Source organism: Drosophila sulfurigaster, chromosome 3 (assembly GCF_023558435.1).
Source record: "Drosophila sulfurigaster albostrigata strain 15112-1811.04 chromosome 3, ASM2355843v2, whole genome shotgun sequence".
In the NCBI taxonomy this organism is placed as follows: domain Eukaryota; kingdom Metazoa; phylum Arthropoda; class Insecta; order Diptera; family Drosophilidae; genus Drosophila; species Drosophila sulfurigaster.
In genome coordinates this window covers 55,743,344-55,759,645 of record NC_084883.1, presented here as the reverse complement: position 1 = coordinate 55,759,645, position 16,302 = coordinate 55,743,344, and the positions used below count along the sequence as shown (strand labels likewise).

Genomic DNA, 16,302 nt, shown 5'->3' with positions numbered 1-16,302 from the left:
ACACTCAGAGCTGCAACTCCTTAAGCTCACTTTGTGTAAGTGTCCCCTTGATCCGTCTCTTCTAGCCAAGTTTGACATGGGCAAAGGCAACAACGAAATAATAGCTGTGGCATTAGTCCCGATAAATACAGAGACAAAGAAATACAGATGGATTGGTAGATAGATAGATGCCTTTGTGTCACAGCAATTGACAAAATAATCACTGCTACATGCTGTAGCTTGGCTTAGCTACAAGCTGCACGCTCTTTAAAACAACAAGCAACAAGAACAACATACAAATTGCGCCTAAACGAAAAAAGGCAGTAACAACGGCAATAACCACAGCAACAGCAACGTTGCTAGCAACAAAAAGTAACAACTGCAAGACGCTCAGCAACATTTTCTCATGCGCACGTTTGTGGCATGTTGCAACATTCCCCACTGGCAACATTTGGATGCTGCTGCTGCTTTTGTAGTTGCTGCTGCCAATGTTGTTGTATCTGCCAGATACATTTGTGTTGTTAATGCTATTTTGTGCTTCGTGGCAACTTCGTACGTCGCTGGGCTTCGTGTGTTGCAGCCGTTTTCATTATATTTTCCGTGCGATTTTTCAACAGCTTGCAAAAAATGTTTTCAGTCTGCGCTTGTTGTCGTTAGTGGGTGTTTCGGAGCTCGCGCATTTTGCATGGTCCAGTCGACGAAGCAGGTACTATTGTTTGCCTCATTGAGATACAGATACAATTACTCGTACGCCGGCTGATCCTGCGTCCCCCGAACGTTCGTTGAACTTCGTCTTTTGTTAAACACCACTAGTGGCAGCAACAAAATAAATATAAACAAGAAAATAATACAAATATAAATAAAATTCGTACATGAAATAGCGGGCAAAAATGCTTACCGGCAAGCTCAAGCTTCCACTGTTGTTTACTAGTGTAAGTAAGCGAGCGTGTGTGTGTGGTGTTGCTTGTAGGTGTGTGTATATAAGTGTAAGCGGAAGTCATCGCATCGGCCGTTGTTGTGCTGTAACGGAAGTATGTTATTAGTGCGACGGAAAATTGTATTTACTTAATATGTACTCCAAAAATGTTGAAACTCACAAGTTGTGGCACAAAAGTAAATCAAATTAATTCAAATTTATGGCAAAAATAAAAATCTGCATACGAGGGCGCTTAACTTGCAGATGTGTGAGTGTGTATGTGTGCGTTGTACGGCGAGTTGTCAAAAGTTTTAATTGAAGAAAACTTATGTGAAAGCTAAAGTTGCACACATAAATATTCGTTATGCTAATTGAATTACAACTACTGTAACAACCAATGCATGTCTGTGCGAAAGTCCTAAAGGAGGAGGATAAGTGACAACAAGAGAAAGGTGTTGAAAAAGGTTTGTCAATTAAGAAGCAATTTTTGTGTGCATCTTTAACCTTACGCTTAGTTTGCATGTTCATATTGTAAGTTGCTCATGAGATAATTAGTGTTGGGGTATTAACTTGAATAAGCTTTACATGAGTAATCGATGAGCTTTAGCTTTTGCTCTGCTAGTCAATTCATAATTTTTTCACCCGAATGTATTGCATTGTGATGTAAGGAAAATCTAAATTCGTTTAAGGTTCTTTGTAAAATAATTTGGTGTTTTGGAAATCGCAGATTCCCAGATCGCAAATCGCTGCTTGCTTTTTCAAAAAGGTAGTTATGAAAAGCACTTTTATTTTAAAAATCAACTGACGATCATTTATAGCTTTTTAATTCAATTACATTGGTAAGGTTTAAACCATTGAAGCAATACATGGTATACCTAACAACAAGCTCTCAAACTTCATAAATTATTTCGCTTTGCCCATGAACAAATCCGTCATACTGGACACCATTATCTTTTTGCCCAAGCTCTTTCCTTTCTCTGTTGTTCCTTGTCTGTTAAAGTGTTGTTGCTGCTGATGTTGTTGGTGTCTTTGTCCTTATCCTGTGTAGCACACGACGGCTGTTAGGCTGTCAATGTCATTTTAATGATTAAAGCTTCAACGGAAATAAAACGAAAACGTTGAGGTAGCCATGATGTGTTCTGCTCTCTACAACTTAATCATCCTCCGACGCAAATGCTTCCATACCTCCCATTTTTTTTTTTCTTAATTTTTGTTTTCTTATGAAAAAAATAACATCTCTTTGCTCTTGTATTTTATATTCATCCCAAGTTGTGTTATTTGCCTACGATTGCAGCAGCCGGTTTGCCCCTTTCCGGCCTTCACTCTTATCCTGTAAGACCCGCAATTTGGCTTTGTTTTTCTTTTGGCCATGGCTTGTAATACATTTTTAATTTCGCTTAATTGAAAATGGTCCTCACTGCATAAATATATGTATATGAACAATAGACAGAGAAGAAGCTAAGTAAAGTGCCGCCGGCTATTGGTGCTACTGCTCTAGCTGCTGGCGAGGATCTCGGTGTTATTGGAAAAGTATCTCAATTACATTTCGTAATTACTAAGCACTGTTTGGACATGGAGAACCACTAAATTGCCCGCATCGGTATTAGACTTTGTTTGCCATCAGTGGCACGCGTAAAACGTGTGCCCACTGTGAATTGTTACTAAGACTGAGACTCGACTAAAAATCATGCGGCACTGAGTTGGCCTGTTGTCTTTCTGTCATTTGAGAGGCAGAGAGCGACGAGGTGTTAAAAGCTGCTCACATATTTATATAGCTGTCTCTGCCATATATAGGCAAACATTTATACAAACAACAACGGGAACAGACTCGAGATGGTTGTTCGGCAGCGGGGTAACGGAAATGGGCAACTTAGGAGCTGTTGCAGTCGCAGTTGCAGTCTTCGAAAATTGGGTCACAGTTCTTGCCTCATGAATGAATAACTCTGCTTGCGGCGCCTCAACACTGGTGGTGCTGCTACTGGGGCACCTTCAGAAAGTGATTTTCACTGAGAGATTCCATTTGGCCAACTGGGAACTGAGGAACTGGGAGACTGTGTTATAAGCACATTTATCTTGCATGTATGCACTCGTTGCTCATAGTTTGTACTTCATGCCATGCAACGTCTGTGCACTCATAACTCTATTGTGTACAATGACAAACGAGCGTTTAATTGCTCTAAATAAGTGTCAAGTCGCTGCAACGTTTGTTCTCTTTACTGACACAATTCCCCCAACTAGTCGCATCTTTATTTCTGCCATATCACAAAGAGTTAATGCCAAGTTTAAACAAATGAAACTCCCCCTAAAGTGTTATATACAAGATAATTTGACTAATTAATTTCCAATTGCTATTTAAAGCATATGCGGTAAATTTATGAAAATTTGTAAAAAGATTTTTGTTTTAAATAGTGTTAAAAAAATAATAGTAATGTATACTGTATTTCAATAAGTGTATTTTATAGATTATAAATGCAGCAGATATGGTGTAAATTTATATTTTGAAAAGAATTATTTAAGATTTAATTTCTCAATCATACACTATTAATATTGCCCATCGTACTTTATGTGTAATGTTTTCTCCTTGCCACTCTGTGAGGCCACTTTGGCTCATTAACATTTTTCCCACAGGCTGCTTGGTTTCTACCTTATGCCTGGGCCTGGATCTTAGTTATTGCATATAAAGGTGACACTTCTAACCACCTCCAACGACAACAAAATGACGTCGTCTACGTCGTCAGAGCAACACTTTGACATAAATTAAAGAAGGGCACTTTGTATATACACGCTCCGTTGTCCAGACCCTTCCACAGAGCGAGACTGGGTAGAGTGAGAAATGGAACTGCTTGGACTGTAGACTACTTGCTGTTTGCATTGCATTTTGTCACACATTGCTGAAAGCGACGCCAATTTGTCTGAAATGTTTTGAATTCTAAACGTTGACAAGCACTCGTTGAAGAGGGATGTGAGTTTGAGAGGTAGGGGAGGCTTTTGATAGTATCGTGCTTTCAACTTCACGTACCGTTGCTGCAGGCTGAATGCAGCTTCTGATGTGGATGTGATATCAGTGATGACGTCACAACTGACCGTATAGCGAATGTTTAAATTGTGAATTTCCCTTGAGTGTGTATGGATTTGAGTCGGTGTTATATGAGTTTCATATTTCCACGAGTTCCCATGTGAAGATAAACTTGACCAGGTTTGAGGTCTAACTCAGTATCCATATTGTGTTGCAGGTTGAATTCAAAACACCTGCCGCAGATGCCACAGTCACAGTCCACACACTTTTATGCAGACTCGCAATGATCTTATCGCCGCACAGGCCGAAAATGAGAAAGAGCAGCCCGAAAATAAAATAAAAGAATGCAACCAATGCTCAAAAAAGCTCGACTGTGAGATACTTGCTATCTCTTTTGGGTTTTCTTTTTATTATGTGGCATCTGCGGCAGGTGTTTTGAATTCAACCCGCAACACAAATTGTTTATTGAATATCTTTCAATTATACATAGAGTAGTAATCAAGAGTCACCAAATATGGTTGATTAAGTTTGAGTAAACTTTACAATTTGATTATTCAGAAGACATTCGGATGGACATCATATTTATATTAACTCTAATCAGTAGACCCCTTTCTACCTTATGCGTGTCGGGTATAAATTGATACAAAAAGAAGTGAAGGACTTAAAGAAGAACTCCGTCCCGAGGTGAAGGCGACTGCCGTGCTACACATAGCATTGCGTCTCTGTTTTCGTCAGCGTCTGTGTTATGTCTTATCTGTTGATTCCATTCCTGCCGAATGGGGCTTGATGCATGCTGGATGTTGAGTCCGCTGCTTTGGCTGTTGCTGCTGCCGCCTTGGCCTTGGGCTACAGATTCAGCTGCTTTGTTTTTAACTCAAGTTCTGTTTTTACTCTAACTCCGGCCGTCGTTTGTGTGCTTTGACCATTTATTTACATACATTTTTGTGCGCTTGCGATTTGCTTAAGTCAAGGGCCGCAGCATGCCTTATTGTCTGGCCACGATGCGGATGCTGCAGCAAGACAAGAGACTGCGAATGATTATGAAAGAATGAACATAGGGAGACTACGACGAGGATATTGCTTGCTAATTTTCTATTTGAGTTCACGTTGAGCTTCAATTTATGCGTGGGTTGAGGTGTGGGCGATATTCATTTTGGAAACAAGACTTTCTGAGCTACTCTTCAGAGTAAATAAAATTTTTTCAATTTTAGTCGGTTCGTAAATAAAAAAGTAAGGGGTAAAAATTATAATTGTGGCTAATATTCAAATTTTGGTTTTAGCACGTTTTTCTTACTGTGTACAAGCACAAGATTTTTATGAAAATCTATTTTGACAATATATTAAAAAAAAACATATACATCATAATGCTTAATATTGTGTTAAAAATAAATTTTATCTTAACAATTACCATGTAAAACTTTAGTTGCATTAAAGAGTAATATGAGTGGAATTTCAATTTATATTGCTTTTTTTGAAGGGCTGGGTTTCAACAACCAATCTGTAGCTGCGCAACAAATTTATTTTGAGGCAGCTGCTTATTTTAACTTGTTGCGAGAGGTTGCGAGAGGAGAGCTTTTGTACTGCATTTCTCTTATTTTACTCTAAAAATGCAATCAACTGACTAAATGATGAGTATTTTTTAAACTACAGTCTACTAGCATCTTTTCAAATATTTCTTGATCAGCATACAGTGAAAAATATTGACGTGCGTTCATGTAAGTATATGAAACGTGCAACCCAGGTTCCTGTAGTATCATAGGCTTATCTCTTATCTATAGCGTTCTTAGTTATTTTGCAATCATTTTTAAACACTATAGACTCTTCATATTAAATGCCCGGACTCTGTACAGGAAATTCTATTTCGAATTTCGCTTTTAGTTGCAAATTGTTCAGCCTCTAAACGTAAGCTTCAATCAAATGGGAGTTAGGCACAATATGCCACATCTCATTCGGAAGCCAATTCAATTACTAAGCCCTGCACGCCAGATCTCCATCTCCCAATGGCCTTATATTCTGCATACTCTGCCATTACCATGTCAATGACCAGTTGCTGCAGCTATCTGGGTTGTAAGGTAAAGGGCAACGATGACAAAGACAAACATAGGTAAAGCTTTTGGAAGCATTATAACTACATGTACATATAGTATGAGTGGAATGGGAGGCTGATTTGCACTCTTTATATGGGAGAATAAGTTCCCTCAATCCCGCAAAATTATTCCCCAGCTGTCGACGTTTGCTAGCAGTTGACAGTATTTTGCACTTGGATTTGTTGTTGATTATTTTCCTTCTGCGAAAGAAAAATATATAAAATATCCGTTTTGCTGCGCTTCGAAACAATGGCATTTTCATGTTTCACGTAAAGTACAAACAAAATTCAACTGCAACAACAATGAGGCACAAACATTCTGAAGGCACTCGCAGCGATAGACCTTAAGTGCAATTTCGTTTTTCCCGATATTTCTGCCATTGGCGCCCTTTTAAGTGAACAAAGGAAATGAGAATTACAAGTAGCAACAAAGAAAAGCTGAAAGCAACTAACTGATATGAGTAGTAATTGCCTGAGGATTGCTATCACGTACATATGATCTAAAGTCATTGGAATGTAGACGTATTTTTCTTAGATAATCCACTGGAACCTTATATCCGCATGACCTATAAATACTCGAGTCAATTTTCGTATACCTCACAGTTCAATTGTGTAACTGAAACTATCGAAACATGGTAAGTTTCGTCAACTACGGGTCACTTCATCAACTAATTCGTATGTCCTATACTAAGCATATTCAACGCCTTGCGATTCTTCTGCTGATGGTAACTGCTGCCCAGGCGAATGCCATTCAAAAATCCATACAACATCCCAAAGAAATAAAGCAGCAAGTGCAGCCGGAGCAGACGAAAATTTCCAATGAAGTGCCAGTTCTTGTTGAGCAAGGCAATTCTATTGTCAAACAGGAGTTGCCAATATCCCAGACAGTCTCTTCTGCTGCTAGACCCCAAAAGCTGAATCCTAAGCCGCAATCCAATTTGATCTCAGAAGAAACGGCGCCAGTTGAACGGAAACCTACTAATACGGCTATCAAGACTGAACAGCCTGCTGCCAAGGTACCAGAGAAGCAACCCAATGTCAGTGTTAAGGATGAAGTTGGAGTCCTTCCATCTGTAGCAGAAAAAGCTGCGCCAGTTGAGCGGAAACCTACTAATACGGCTATTAAGACTGCACAGCCTGCTGTCAAGGAACAAGAGAAACAGCCAAATGTTAATGCTAAGGATCAGCACAAACTACCTAATAATATTCCTGTAGCACCTGCTGGTACAGTTGGAGCTTTGCCACCTGTAGCTTCTGTGCCTCTTACAGATGTTGTGGCATCTTCTGTCGCAGCAAAGCTTCCTGTGGTACCTGCAGCTCCTGTTGCAGTTAAAGCTCCAGATGCACCTAAAGCCAATGCGGCTGCGGCTATTCATGAACAGCCTGCAGCTCCTGTTGTAGTTAAAACTTCGGCAGCACTTAATTCCCATGTCGCTCCGGCTGTTCCTAAACAGCAACTCACCAATGCGATTCCAAAACTAGAGGTTATGGTTGCAGTGGCACCTGAAGCTCCTACCTCTCTAGTTGTTGATGCAGCTCCTGTAGCTCTCAAGGTTGATGACGCTTCTATCATTCCTGTAGTCGAGGAACAGAAGAAGCTCAATAATGTGTTTTCCAAAGGACAAGCCTCACATGTAGCTTCTGGTGTTACTGCAGGACTCGTGGCTAAGGAACAGCAGAAGTTACCCAGCGTGATTTCGAGCAAACTAGCCTCTCCTGTAGTTTTCGTTTCCAAGGACCAGCAGAAAGATTCCAGTGTTGTACCCACGCAAGTTGCGAAGGAAACCTTGACGCACGATAAGCACGAGGAACAGCTTGTATTGAAAGGCGAGCAAAAGCAGATTCAGGGTGAAAAGTTTGAAAATACTGACCAAAAAGTGGTGAGTCAAACTGGAGCTGAGGCACGTGTTGGCTTCCTCGACTCCTTCTACATTATTGACGATAGTACGCTCAGCAATGACAGCGATTCAAATACAAGCAATGATACTTCTTCATCAACGCACAAGCATACGCATACACATGAACATATCTACTATAAACCAGCGTTATTCCCGCTCCCACCGCCGCCTTTTGTTAGCTTTGTTTCAGATTCGGCCAGCTCGTCATCAAATGGTTATGGCAACAAGTACGGAAACAGCAATAAGTACACCAACACTAGCGATAATACTAATTATTACTACAACAAATATGGCTCCTCATCTTCTGGCAACAAATACGGCTCCTCATCTTCTGGCAGCAAGCCAGGCTATTTTCCACTGCCACTGCTCCCCATTCCCTTTTGGAAACCTGGCAGTGTCTTCTCGTCAAATGAAAAGTATAATACCACTAGCAGTTCGGATGATCCATTCTACAACTATAAGCCAAATTACTTCGAGATTCCTTCATTCTACATTAACGAAAAGCGCGCTCACGAGGATGCGGGATCTTTTGGCAACCAGCAAGGTCTCGTGCTGATTGGCCATATCTTCCTACATATAAAACCCCAGAGTGGCAATGGACAAACAGCCGATTTCAGCTCCGGTAACACTGCATCCAATTCACTCTTGGACAATGACAAAACCAAGCCAACTACAGGCAATGTTGTTAAGGACGACAGCTCGGCAAAAATTGAAGAACCTCTTCACAACTCTCAACTACTGCTGCAACCTCTTGTCTATCCTACGAACAACGAGAATTCTGAAGGCAATACCAATCCTTTACCTAATCAAATCAACGAAATCTATAGGAGCTTACATCTTGTACATCCCACCACCCAACAACGCTCTCAATCTCCAGATGTTAGCGAAGAGGGCGCTGTTCTCTTTGCCGTGGAGATACCGAAGCCCATCTACCGCTTTTTCAAGTCCGTCTTTGGTGTCTTCTCTTATTGATATATAGTTTGCTATATCCATATATGAAACAGCAACAATTCATTTCCATAGATCCTAATTAGTATTTAAATTGAAATTAAATACACATTTCCACGCAAATGAAACATGCATATTTCATAGACAGTAATACAAAGAAAAATATATAGAATAAATTGCTTCGACATTTAAAAGTCGGTGGTGTAGCTTCCATGTTTTTACGTTTTAGTTTTGGATTTACTATACCGTGGTAACATATTTTCCATAATTTATTTGATGTGCTCTGTGATCTTTTTATATTTTGTTTTGTGTGTGTGCGCTACACATTCATTCGAGTGAATAACACACAAATGAAAACTGCACCCACGAAGATTTGCTTCGCAGTGAACTCAGAATTATTTTAATCAAAATCTGAGTACAATTCTGTTTACCATTATACAAAATCATATCAAGCTTACAATATGGCGCCCTTCCCACACATCTTGTTTCTCTTCAACCCATACAACGTATTACATTTACTTGATTATTATTTAAAGGATATTTTCGGAGCAAAAAGTTTGGGGCATATCTTGTTGGCATTTGCCATTTTAATGAATACATAATTAGTCTTTTTGCCAACCATTCACCCTTGCACACATGCATGGGGATGCTCTTGTGCACCTGCTGAAATCTTTACATATATAAATTTTGCATGCAGTAGCACGTTCCACTTGCTTCTGTGTGTTTGTTTTTGTGTGCTTTCAGTTATCTGGGTCCAGTTGGCGCTTAACCCCGCTTATTGGTTCATTTCATGCTCTCCGTCTTACAATATTGAGATAATGATTGCGCCCAGCTTCACAGTATCAGCCCTCATAATTGACATGATTACGTTGCGAACCATGCACAATTTATGTTTGTATTTCACTTCAAAATGGGCGGGAATCGAGTAGGGCAATTACTATTTGCTGATAGAGATTTTTTATTAAATTCTTTTTATGAGAATGCGATTTCTTTAGCATGAAACACAGTTCCAAATTTAATTGCCCCCCAGACTCCGCTTACTTTATTTGTGTGGTAGGATTATTTGATAATTTCAGTGATTGGCATTATTCATGAAATAGTTCAAATTAGTTCTTCCACTCAATAATGTAGAATTTACATAGGTTTGATTAAATTTTAAACAAACGAAACACATTGCTGACATACCTTTGACCGCGCTTGAACCGCAAAACAAGCATTGTGCAACTGTGCAGGCATTGCTACGTCTGTGAGGTATATGTACTTCGAACGTTGTATTTACACAGCAAGCGCTTTGCATTGCGTCTGATTTTTGATTTCAACTTTAAAGCGTGCACCAAAATGTTGAATTTGACCCGTAAGCTACAGCCTTTCAAGATACTTGCTGGCAAAAGTTTATTACCCAAAGGAGCTGCGGCGAAACCCATAAATATATCATGAAATCAAAAACTTTCGGGCCCGAACTTCTGCGCAGTTCTTTGACAGACTCTAAGCGGGCTCTCTTTGATTGGTGGTACAACCTCTCTCCTCCCCGCTCATCATCATCCTTTTCTTTGCTAGCGGAACTGGCTTGCGTGTTAACGTGTGTATGCAAAGAATAGCAGGCCAACAATACAAGTTGAGTAATGCGCTTCCGTTTCCGCCTGCCACGTTTTGGCAGACCACTTGCTTTGCCGCATTTGACTACCACACTGCCTGACTTCTTTGCCATTCAATTTAACTAATTCAATAAAAGTTGTGTACATTTAATTTTAAAACCTGTCCTTCTCTTTCGCACGCTTGCTGGAGTGAACTTGACCTACGCGTGCTTAGCAAATTAATGGCGTTCTAATTAATATGCTATATAATTTCAACACCCACAGCATTCCGACTCATTCTGTCTTTTGGCCGTTGGCTCCTGCCAAGTGCCGCATCCTTGCCAGCTCTTCCAAGTTTGGGTGTCTGAGCTCTGGGTTGTCAATTTGTGGAAATTATGCTATCCCATAAAAACTCGTTGAACACCTTTTGCTATTCTTACTTCATGCTGTTAGTTATTGCGCATAAGACAGTTACTGTAGTAGCAATTGATTCGTTTGCTCTTACCTTGGCTTATATGAAGGGGTTTTCATAGAGCTTTCCATTTTTTAAAGTTTTCCTTTGTTATTTACCTCTTTGATACAGCTTATTTAATTTTTGTTCTTATTTTTTGTAGCTCGCTCTGTTAGCTGGCGGGAACGTCGCTTTTTTGGTGCTCTACGCTCTGGAAAACGAAAAAACGGTAAGTGGCAAAAGCTGCTCCAGAAGCCTAATGAAATCAATTAAGAAAAACTAGCTAGGCATTAAAATTGTGGTTGCAGTGTTTCCTCACAACAACAAATTAAAAGGCTAGACAATAGGTAAACAAGCTGGGCTTTAACCACCTTGTGGGCTACCCAATTCAATTACAAAATGAAATTTCGCTTGGTCACTGTCGACACAAAAATCGGGCACAGTAAGGTAGAAGAAATAATTGTGTGGAGGAGCGCTAATTTGAAAATAATGATCAGAATTTACTAAATGCATATACGTATGTTATTAATTAATTACGTCCAACTGTGTATTAAAATTGTTCAGTTCAGCTTTATTGTATTGTCCCAAGATATGAAACCTACCAGATTGTATAACAGACTTTTTTAAAGATTATTTCATCCGATTTTTTGTTACATTGATAAAGCAGTGTGAGCATTGGTCAGGCTACCTACATATGAGACATTTCCGGGGCATATTTGTTTCACCTTTACTGGCAGTTGACTGTAGGCCTTGGGTATTGCATAGTGGGAGCTGCGCACAAAAACCATTTAAGCAAAGTCAATAGATTTATTTAGACTTCAGACCAGTCGAATGCAATTGAATATTGCCCGTAACTGGCGTGTAGGCAATCGATAGATACACAAATTTGGTTTACCCTTTGAATGCAGCAAGCCTCAAAGATTTATACGGAGTCAATTTATAAACTCTCTCTTTATTGCTTTTTAAAATGGCTACCTGCCCTGTTGATTTTATAAAAATGTTGGTAGTTCTTAGTTAATATGTGTGCGGAAAAGCTTAAAAATGTGGCCAAAGAGCTGAGTTCACCATTAGTCGTTAAGTCGACTTAATCTCCTGGTTTTGTCTCAATAAACCTATATAAGCTTGGTAGAGGATTATTATGGATTAAAAATTGTTGTGTTCTTAAATTTCATTATAAACTAAATGCCTTTAAATAGCCAATTTGCTACAAGCTAAAATGGCAACTGGCGCCAGCAACCGTTTTTCCATACAAGACCACCCGTGGGGCAACCAACAATAATAAGAACAGACTTTGAGGTAGTAACTAGTCAGTCAGCTAGACTATGCGGTGAGGAGGCGACACATTCATCACGACTCTCAAACACGTTGTTCGCTGTCACTTTCAATTAAACTCAAATTATGTTGGTGCTCAGCGAGTGGTACTTGACATTCCCATCTGCATCTGCCGGTTTTATCCTGACTTCCTCATCGCCCAAATCTTTCTTTGAGCGATCAATCCAACTTATGCCAACCTTTGCTGACTTTGATCAACTTGAAATGAATTCGCTATCTTCAGCTGACATTCGAAATTGATTATGGGACGTCTGTCAAGTGGCTAACTTTAAAAATTCACTGGCTTTGTTTAGTGGCCTTCATTTCATTGTACGTAATTCTCTAAGGCTCATCTGTAGTTCAAGTTTGTTATGTACACTCTCCATCATTAGTAGCACAATAATATGCTGTATGGTTAACATTATTAGTAATCTTTTAAATTCAAATTTTTACAAGCAACAAATTGTCAAATTTCTGAAAAGATCTACATAATTTTGTCTACAATTGATAGGTTGACTTGAATTGACAATTTAAATTTTGTAATTAGATTTTAATATGTTTAAATATTTTTAGAATTTTGGTGCGAAGTAGAGAAGTTTTATTGCTGGCTCCTGCTCTTCTAGATCGGTAAAAAGTCTTGCAGCAGCCATTTTTTCACAATAATTGCAACTCGTCATACTCAAGCCACAAATATACTTAATCATTTTGGTTAATTTAATAACTTTTTTTATCTTCGACGAAAAATATTTACAAAAAGCTTTCTTAGCGAAGTTTCATTACAAACTGGCTAGTATTTTAATATTTGGCATCGATCTCATTTTGCCGAAGCGGAATTGCAACTGTACTGGAACTTGCAAATTGTATTCAAAGACATGCATTGCTTTTTGCCATTTTTAATTGTCCACTAAAAATATGCAATGGCTCGCAGTCGAGAGCTATGCAAATATTTGATGTTGAGGTTGAAGGACGCGGCTGACCGTAGTCATGAGCTGTCCTCCGGCAAATAAAATGCGAATTTGGCAGAAAGACAGTACGAGACAGCAAATTGTTTGCGGATTTCGATTTCAACGTCTACAACGACAACGCGAAGTCAACCTCATGCTTGACATGGCTTTTGCGGCGGGAATTCTTTAGGAAAAGCCAAGTGGATAAGATGGCGAATGATTTCGTTTACATGACTTAAAAAAATTTTGTAATTACTTTGAGGCGAATGCAAATGCAGCTAGTGCTTGAACCTAGGCTTAAGGAATTCTAAGAGAAAGACTGGGCATTGGGTTGGTTTGGGTAACTGGAATTTTATAATTAATCTGCAACGTTTTCACACGATTTGATTCACAACCAGGCATCCCTCACATCAATGAACTCGTCTTGCTCCTCGGCATAATCAGTCGCCTCCGACTCCTCCTGGTCATGACGAGCATAGTGATTGAATAGCATATCCCGATGGCCAGACATCGGCATCACTTTTCCGCTCTCACAGCCATGCTTATCCTCATACGTGATCTCTCCATGGTCCAACCCATGACTATGACTGGTACTGTGACTTGCACCATGATTGTGCCCAAGACTGTGACTGACGTGTCCCTTGCCGGTTCCACCTTCTCCGGAAAATCCCACTACCTTGTAGACAGTCTGCTTAATGCCGCCACCACCAGAACCATGCAACATCTTGTAGACGGTGTGCGTGTGATGATGCGTCTTCACTTTAACAGGCACGTGGATGACCAGTCGTCGACTGGAGATACGCCTTGCCTGCAGCGATTTCGCCGTCATTAGCAGCAGCAACAGAACCACCAACATGTTGCACGCCGTCGAGCGTTGGGCGGGAAGCTGAATATGTAAAAAAGAAAAGTTTAGACACACTGAATTGCAGTAAAGATTGGGTGACAACATTTCATTTATATATATAATCACACAGATGAAATAATCTTCATTTATTTCGTTTAGTAACAAGTAACAAATTCACAAGAAATTCTATTTTTCACTTTAATCACTAATTTTATTTCGCATTTTGACGTTATTAACTTTGATCGGGGTTGTTTAAAGCCATTTGGGTATACGCGTTTGTTATATGTATATTTAACGCACAAATATATATTTGTTATAAACATTTCAAATTGTAAACCTTAATTAGCCTCACTCACTCACTTGCGTCATTGGTTGTTGAGAGGACTAGTCCTTTTATTGAAGCGCTTTCCTGTTTCTTTCCGCTTTGCCACCGTTTCAGGCACGTTCACTGATCGCACTGCTTGGGCGGGCGATCAGTAGACGAGCTTATATATCGGCGTTGTGCTTGAGACAGGTTCAGTGCACTGTGGATCTTATGGATAGCTCAGCTTATTAGAGAGTGTCGATTGCATATTGTATGTTGGATTTGATGTACCCGCTGTTTTGTTTTGTTGCAGCTTCCATTCCATGCCACATTTGCATGTGTTTAATTATTATTAATATGTTGCCGCGCTGGATAGTTTGCTGTTTATTGTATGCTCATAGGGCTGCAGGGGGCGCGTCGTTTTGCTGCGCACTCGTGCGCTCCACCTCACTATAAAAAATACTACAAAAAAAAGTTGATAAATAAAAAAGTGGCAACAATTGAACAGTTTTCGCCGCAGCTTCTCACCTGATCTGCCCCCACGTTGAGCCCACATGCAAAACGGAAGCTATCTCCACCAGGCGCTCACTTACAACTAGTTCCACTGTGACTATGAGTACTACACACTTATTGCATATTCAAAGAAATGCCAATCATTCAACTACTTATTTAATGCATATCAATTCAATTTCAAATGCCATTTCCCAACAACAATTGCAATTTTATGTTACAGTTGCAATTTTTTAATTTTTGTTAGCTAACGTCGTAAGAGACGGAAGCGACATAGATCTTGTAATCTTTATTTGTTATTTATTTTAATATTTATTACTCGGAGAGTTAATTAAGTACGGCATAAGTGAGCCATATGCGACCGGTTTCACTCTCGTTTGCTTACAAACAGTTTCTATGACTTGACTCAGTTTCTGCTCTTAATTAAAGAGCTCTAAGCAATAACCAAATGATAATGATATGAAATCAAATTAAGCAAAATGGGAAAACTAGTTTATGAGCTGAAACTTCACATTTTTTAATAAGATTCAGAAATTGTGGAATTGTAGAAAACCAAATTATTGAGGTGCATCAATATTGGAATCCTTTTAGTCATTTCGTGAAATGTCGATTTATATATCTCAATTTTCCCTTTCTTTAACTTTCATCGAATTTCCCCAATAATAATAATAAAAAAAAATAGTTGCATTAATAAATAATAAAAGAAATACGAAATTGCTTTTATTATTCGCTTTTGATTGCATAATCAGTTAGTCAGTATACACTTGGAGTTTATGCTCAAGTAGCGCACATGTGTTTGTGTTTTCATAAAAGAAGCATGCGCATCTTTCTTGGGTTTCCAGTATCTTCCTCCCTCCACTCCTCTGTGGTCTGCCGCTCCGTAAGCCGAGCTAATGAAACGTGGACCCAAAAAAGTTGAACGGATAAAGCATTCGACAATAAGTAAAGTAGTCTCGAAATGGGTTTTGCGAAAAGTATCTCATGAATTCTATAACTTTACGGACCCACTCTAATTGTCCAAAACATGAAGCTGAAGCAAGGGGATGAATGGGTGGCAAAACCTACCTCAATGCCAAAATGTTTGTAAGGGCGCAGTTATAATTTGTATCAACTTTTATTAGCGGCAGCAGACATGCTGCATGTGGCAACTACATAACAGCTGCTCGAGCTGTACTGTAAGTTGTTGTTGCTGAGAAATGTTGTTGCCTGTGCCTAGTCATAAAGTGCATGTGAAATTGCCAAAACACTCACACAACTCTACTCGCACACCACCTACACCTAGCCAATGAACGTGTATAAAAGCAGCAAAAAGTTTCTCATTTACACCAGGAGCTAAAGAAAGGGAAATACAGGGGGGCGTTTTCTGGGGAGGCGTTTTAGAATGTTGACTATAAACCGAGGCGCTGACAAACTGAAGTGTAAACGAGGGAGCAGCGACCCAGAGTCAAATACAAACTTTAGCAACCTAAAGCTAAACATGCACTTAGAAAAAAAAAACACTTTCTTTAACTAGTTAAAAAA

At 39.4% G+C, this 16,302-nt stretch overlaps 3 protein-coding genes across 7 annotated transcripts in view; 2 read left to right on the top strand and 1 right to left on the bottom strand.

The window, feature by feature from the left end:
* LOC133846297 (uncharacterized) overlaps positions 1-16,302 on the top strand; it is a 39,560-nt gene that overhangs the window by 12,866 nt on the left and 10,392 nt on the right. Inside the window, exon 3 of one of the 2 annotated variants that reach the window (XM_062281169.1) lies at positions 11,032-11,097. The exons of the other annotated variant lie outside the window; for it this stretch is intronic. Coding sequence (XP_062137153.1) covers positions 11,032-11,097 — 66 coding nt within the window. The remainder of the gene's footprint in view (positions 1-11,031; positions 11,098-16,302) is intronic. 2 annotated transcript variants of the gene reach the window in all.
* Positions 602-8,987, top strand: LOC133846302 (uncharacterized). Of its 2 annotated transcripts, XM_062281202.1 has the most exons (4): positions 602-1,359; positions 6,533-6,632; positions 6,690-7,877; positions 8,075-8,230. In XM_062281202.1, exons 2-4 carry the CDS (start codon positions 6,630-6,632, stop codon positions 8,138-8,140), a joined length of 1,257 nt encoding a protein of 418 aa, XP_062137186.1. In that variant the 5' UTR covers positions 602-1,359; positions 6,533-6,629; the 3' UTR covers positions 8,141-8,230. The 2 variants fall into 2 exon arrangements, with proteins under 2 accessions (XP_062137186.1, XP_062137185.1); XM_062281201.1 differs by having other exon boundaries at positions 607-1,359; positions 6,690-8,987.
* Positions 12,931-14,611, bottom strand: LOC133845366 (uncharacterized). Of its 3 annotated transcripts, none has more exons than XM_062279819.1 (2): positions 14,324-14,611; positions 12,931-14,009 (listed from the first exon to the last, which is right to left on the bottom strand). In XM_062279819.1, exon 2 carries the CDS (start codon positions 13,977-13,979, stop codon positions 13,512-13,514), a length of 468 nt encoding a protein of 155 aa, XP_062135803.1. In that variant the 5' UTR covers positions 13,980-14,009; positions 14,324-14,611; the 3' UTR covers positions 12,931-13,511. The 3 variants fall into 3 exon arrangements, with proteins under 3 accessions (XP_062135803.1, XP_062135802.1, XP_062135801.1); XM_062279818.1 differs by lacking the exon at positions 14,324-14,611 and adding an exon at positions 14,071-14,209; XM_062279817.1 differs by having other exon boundaries at positions 12,933-14,009; positions 14,328-14,592.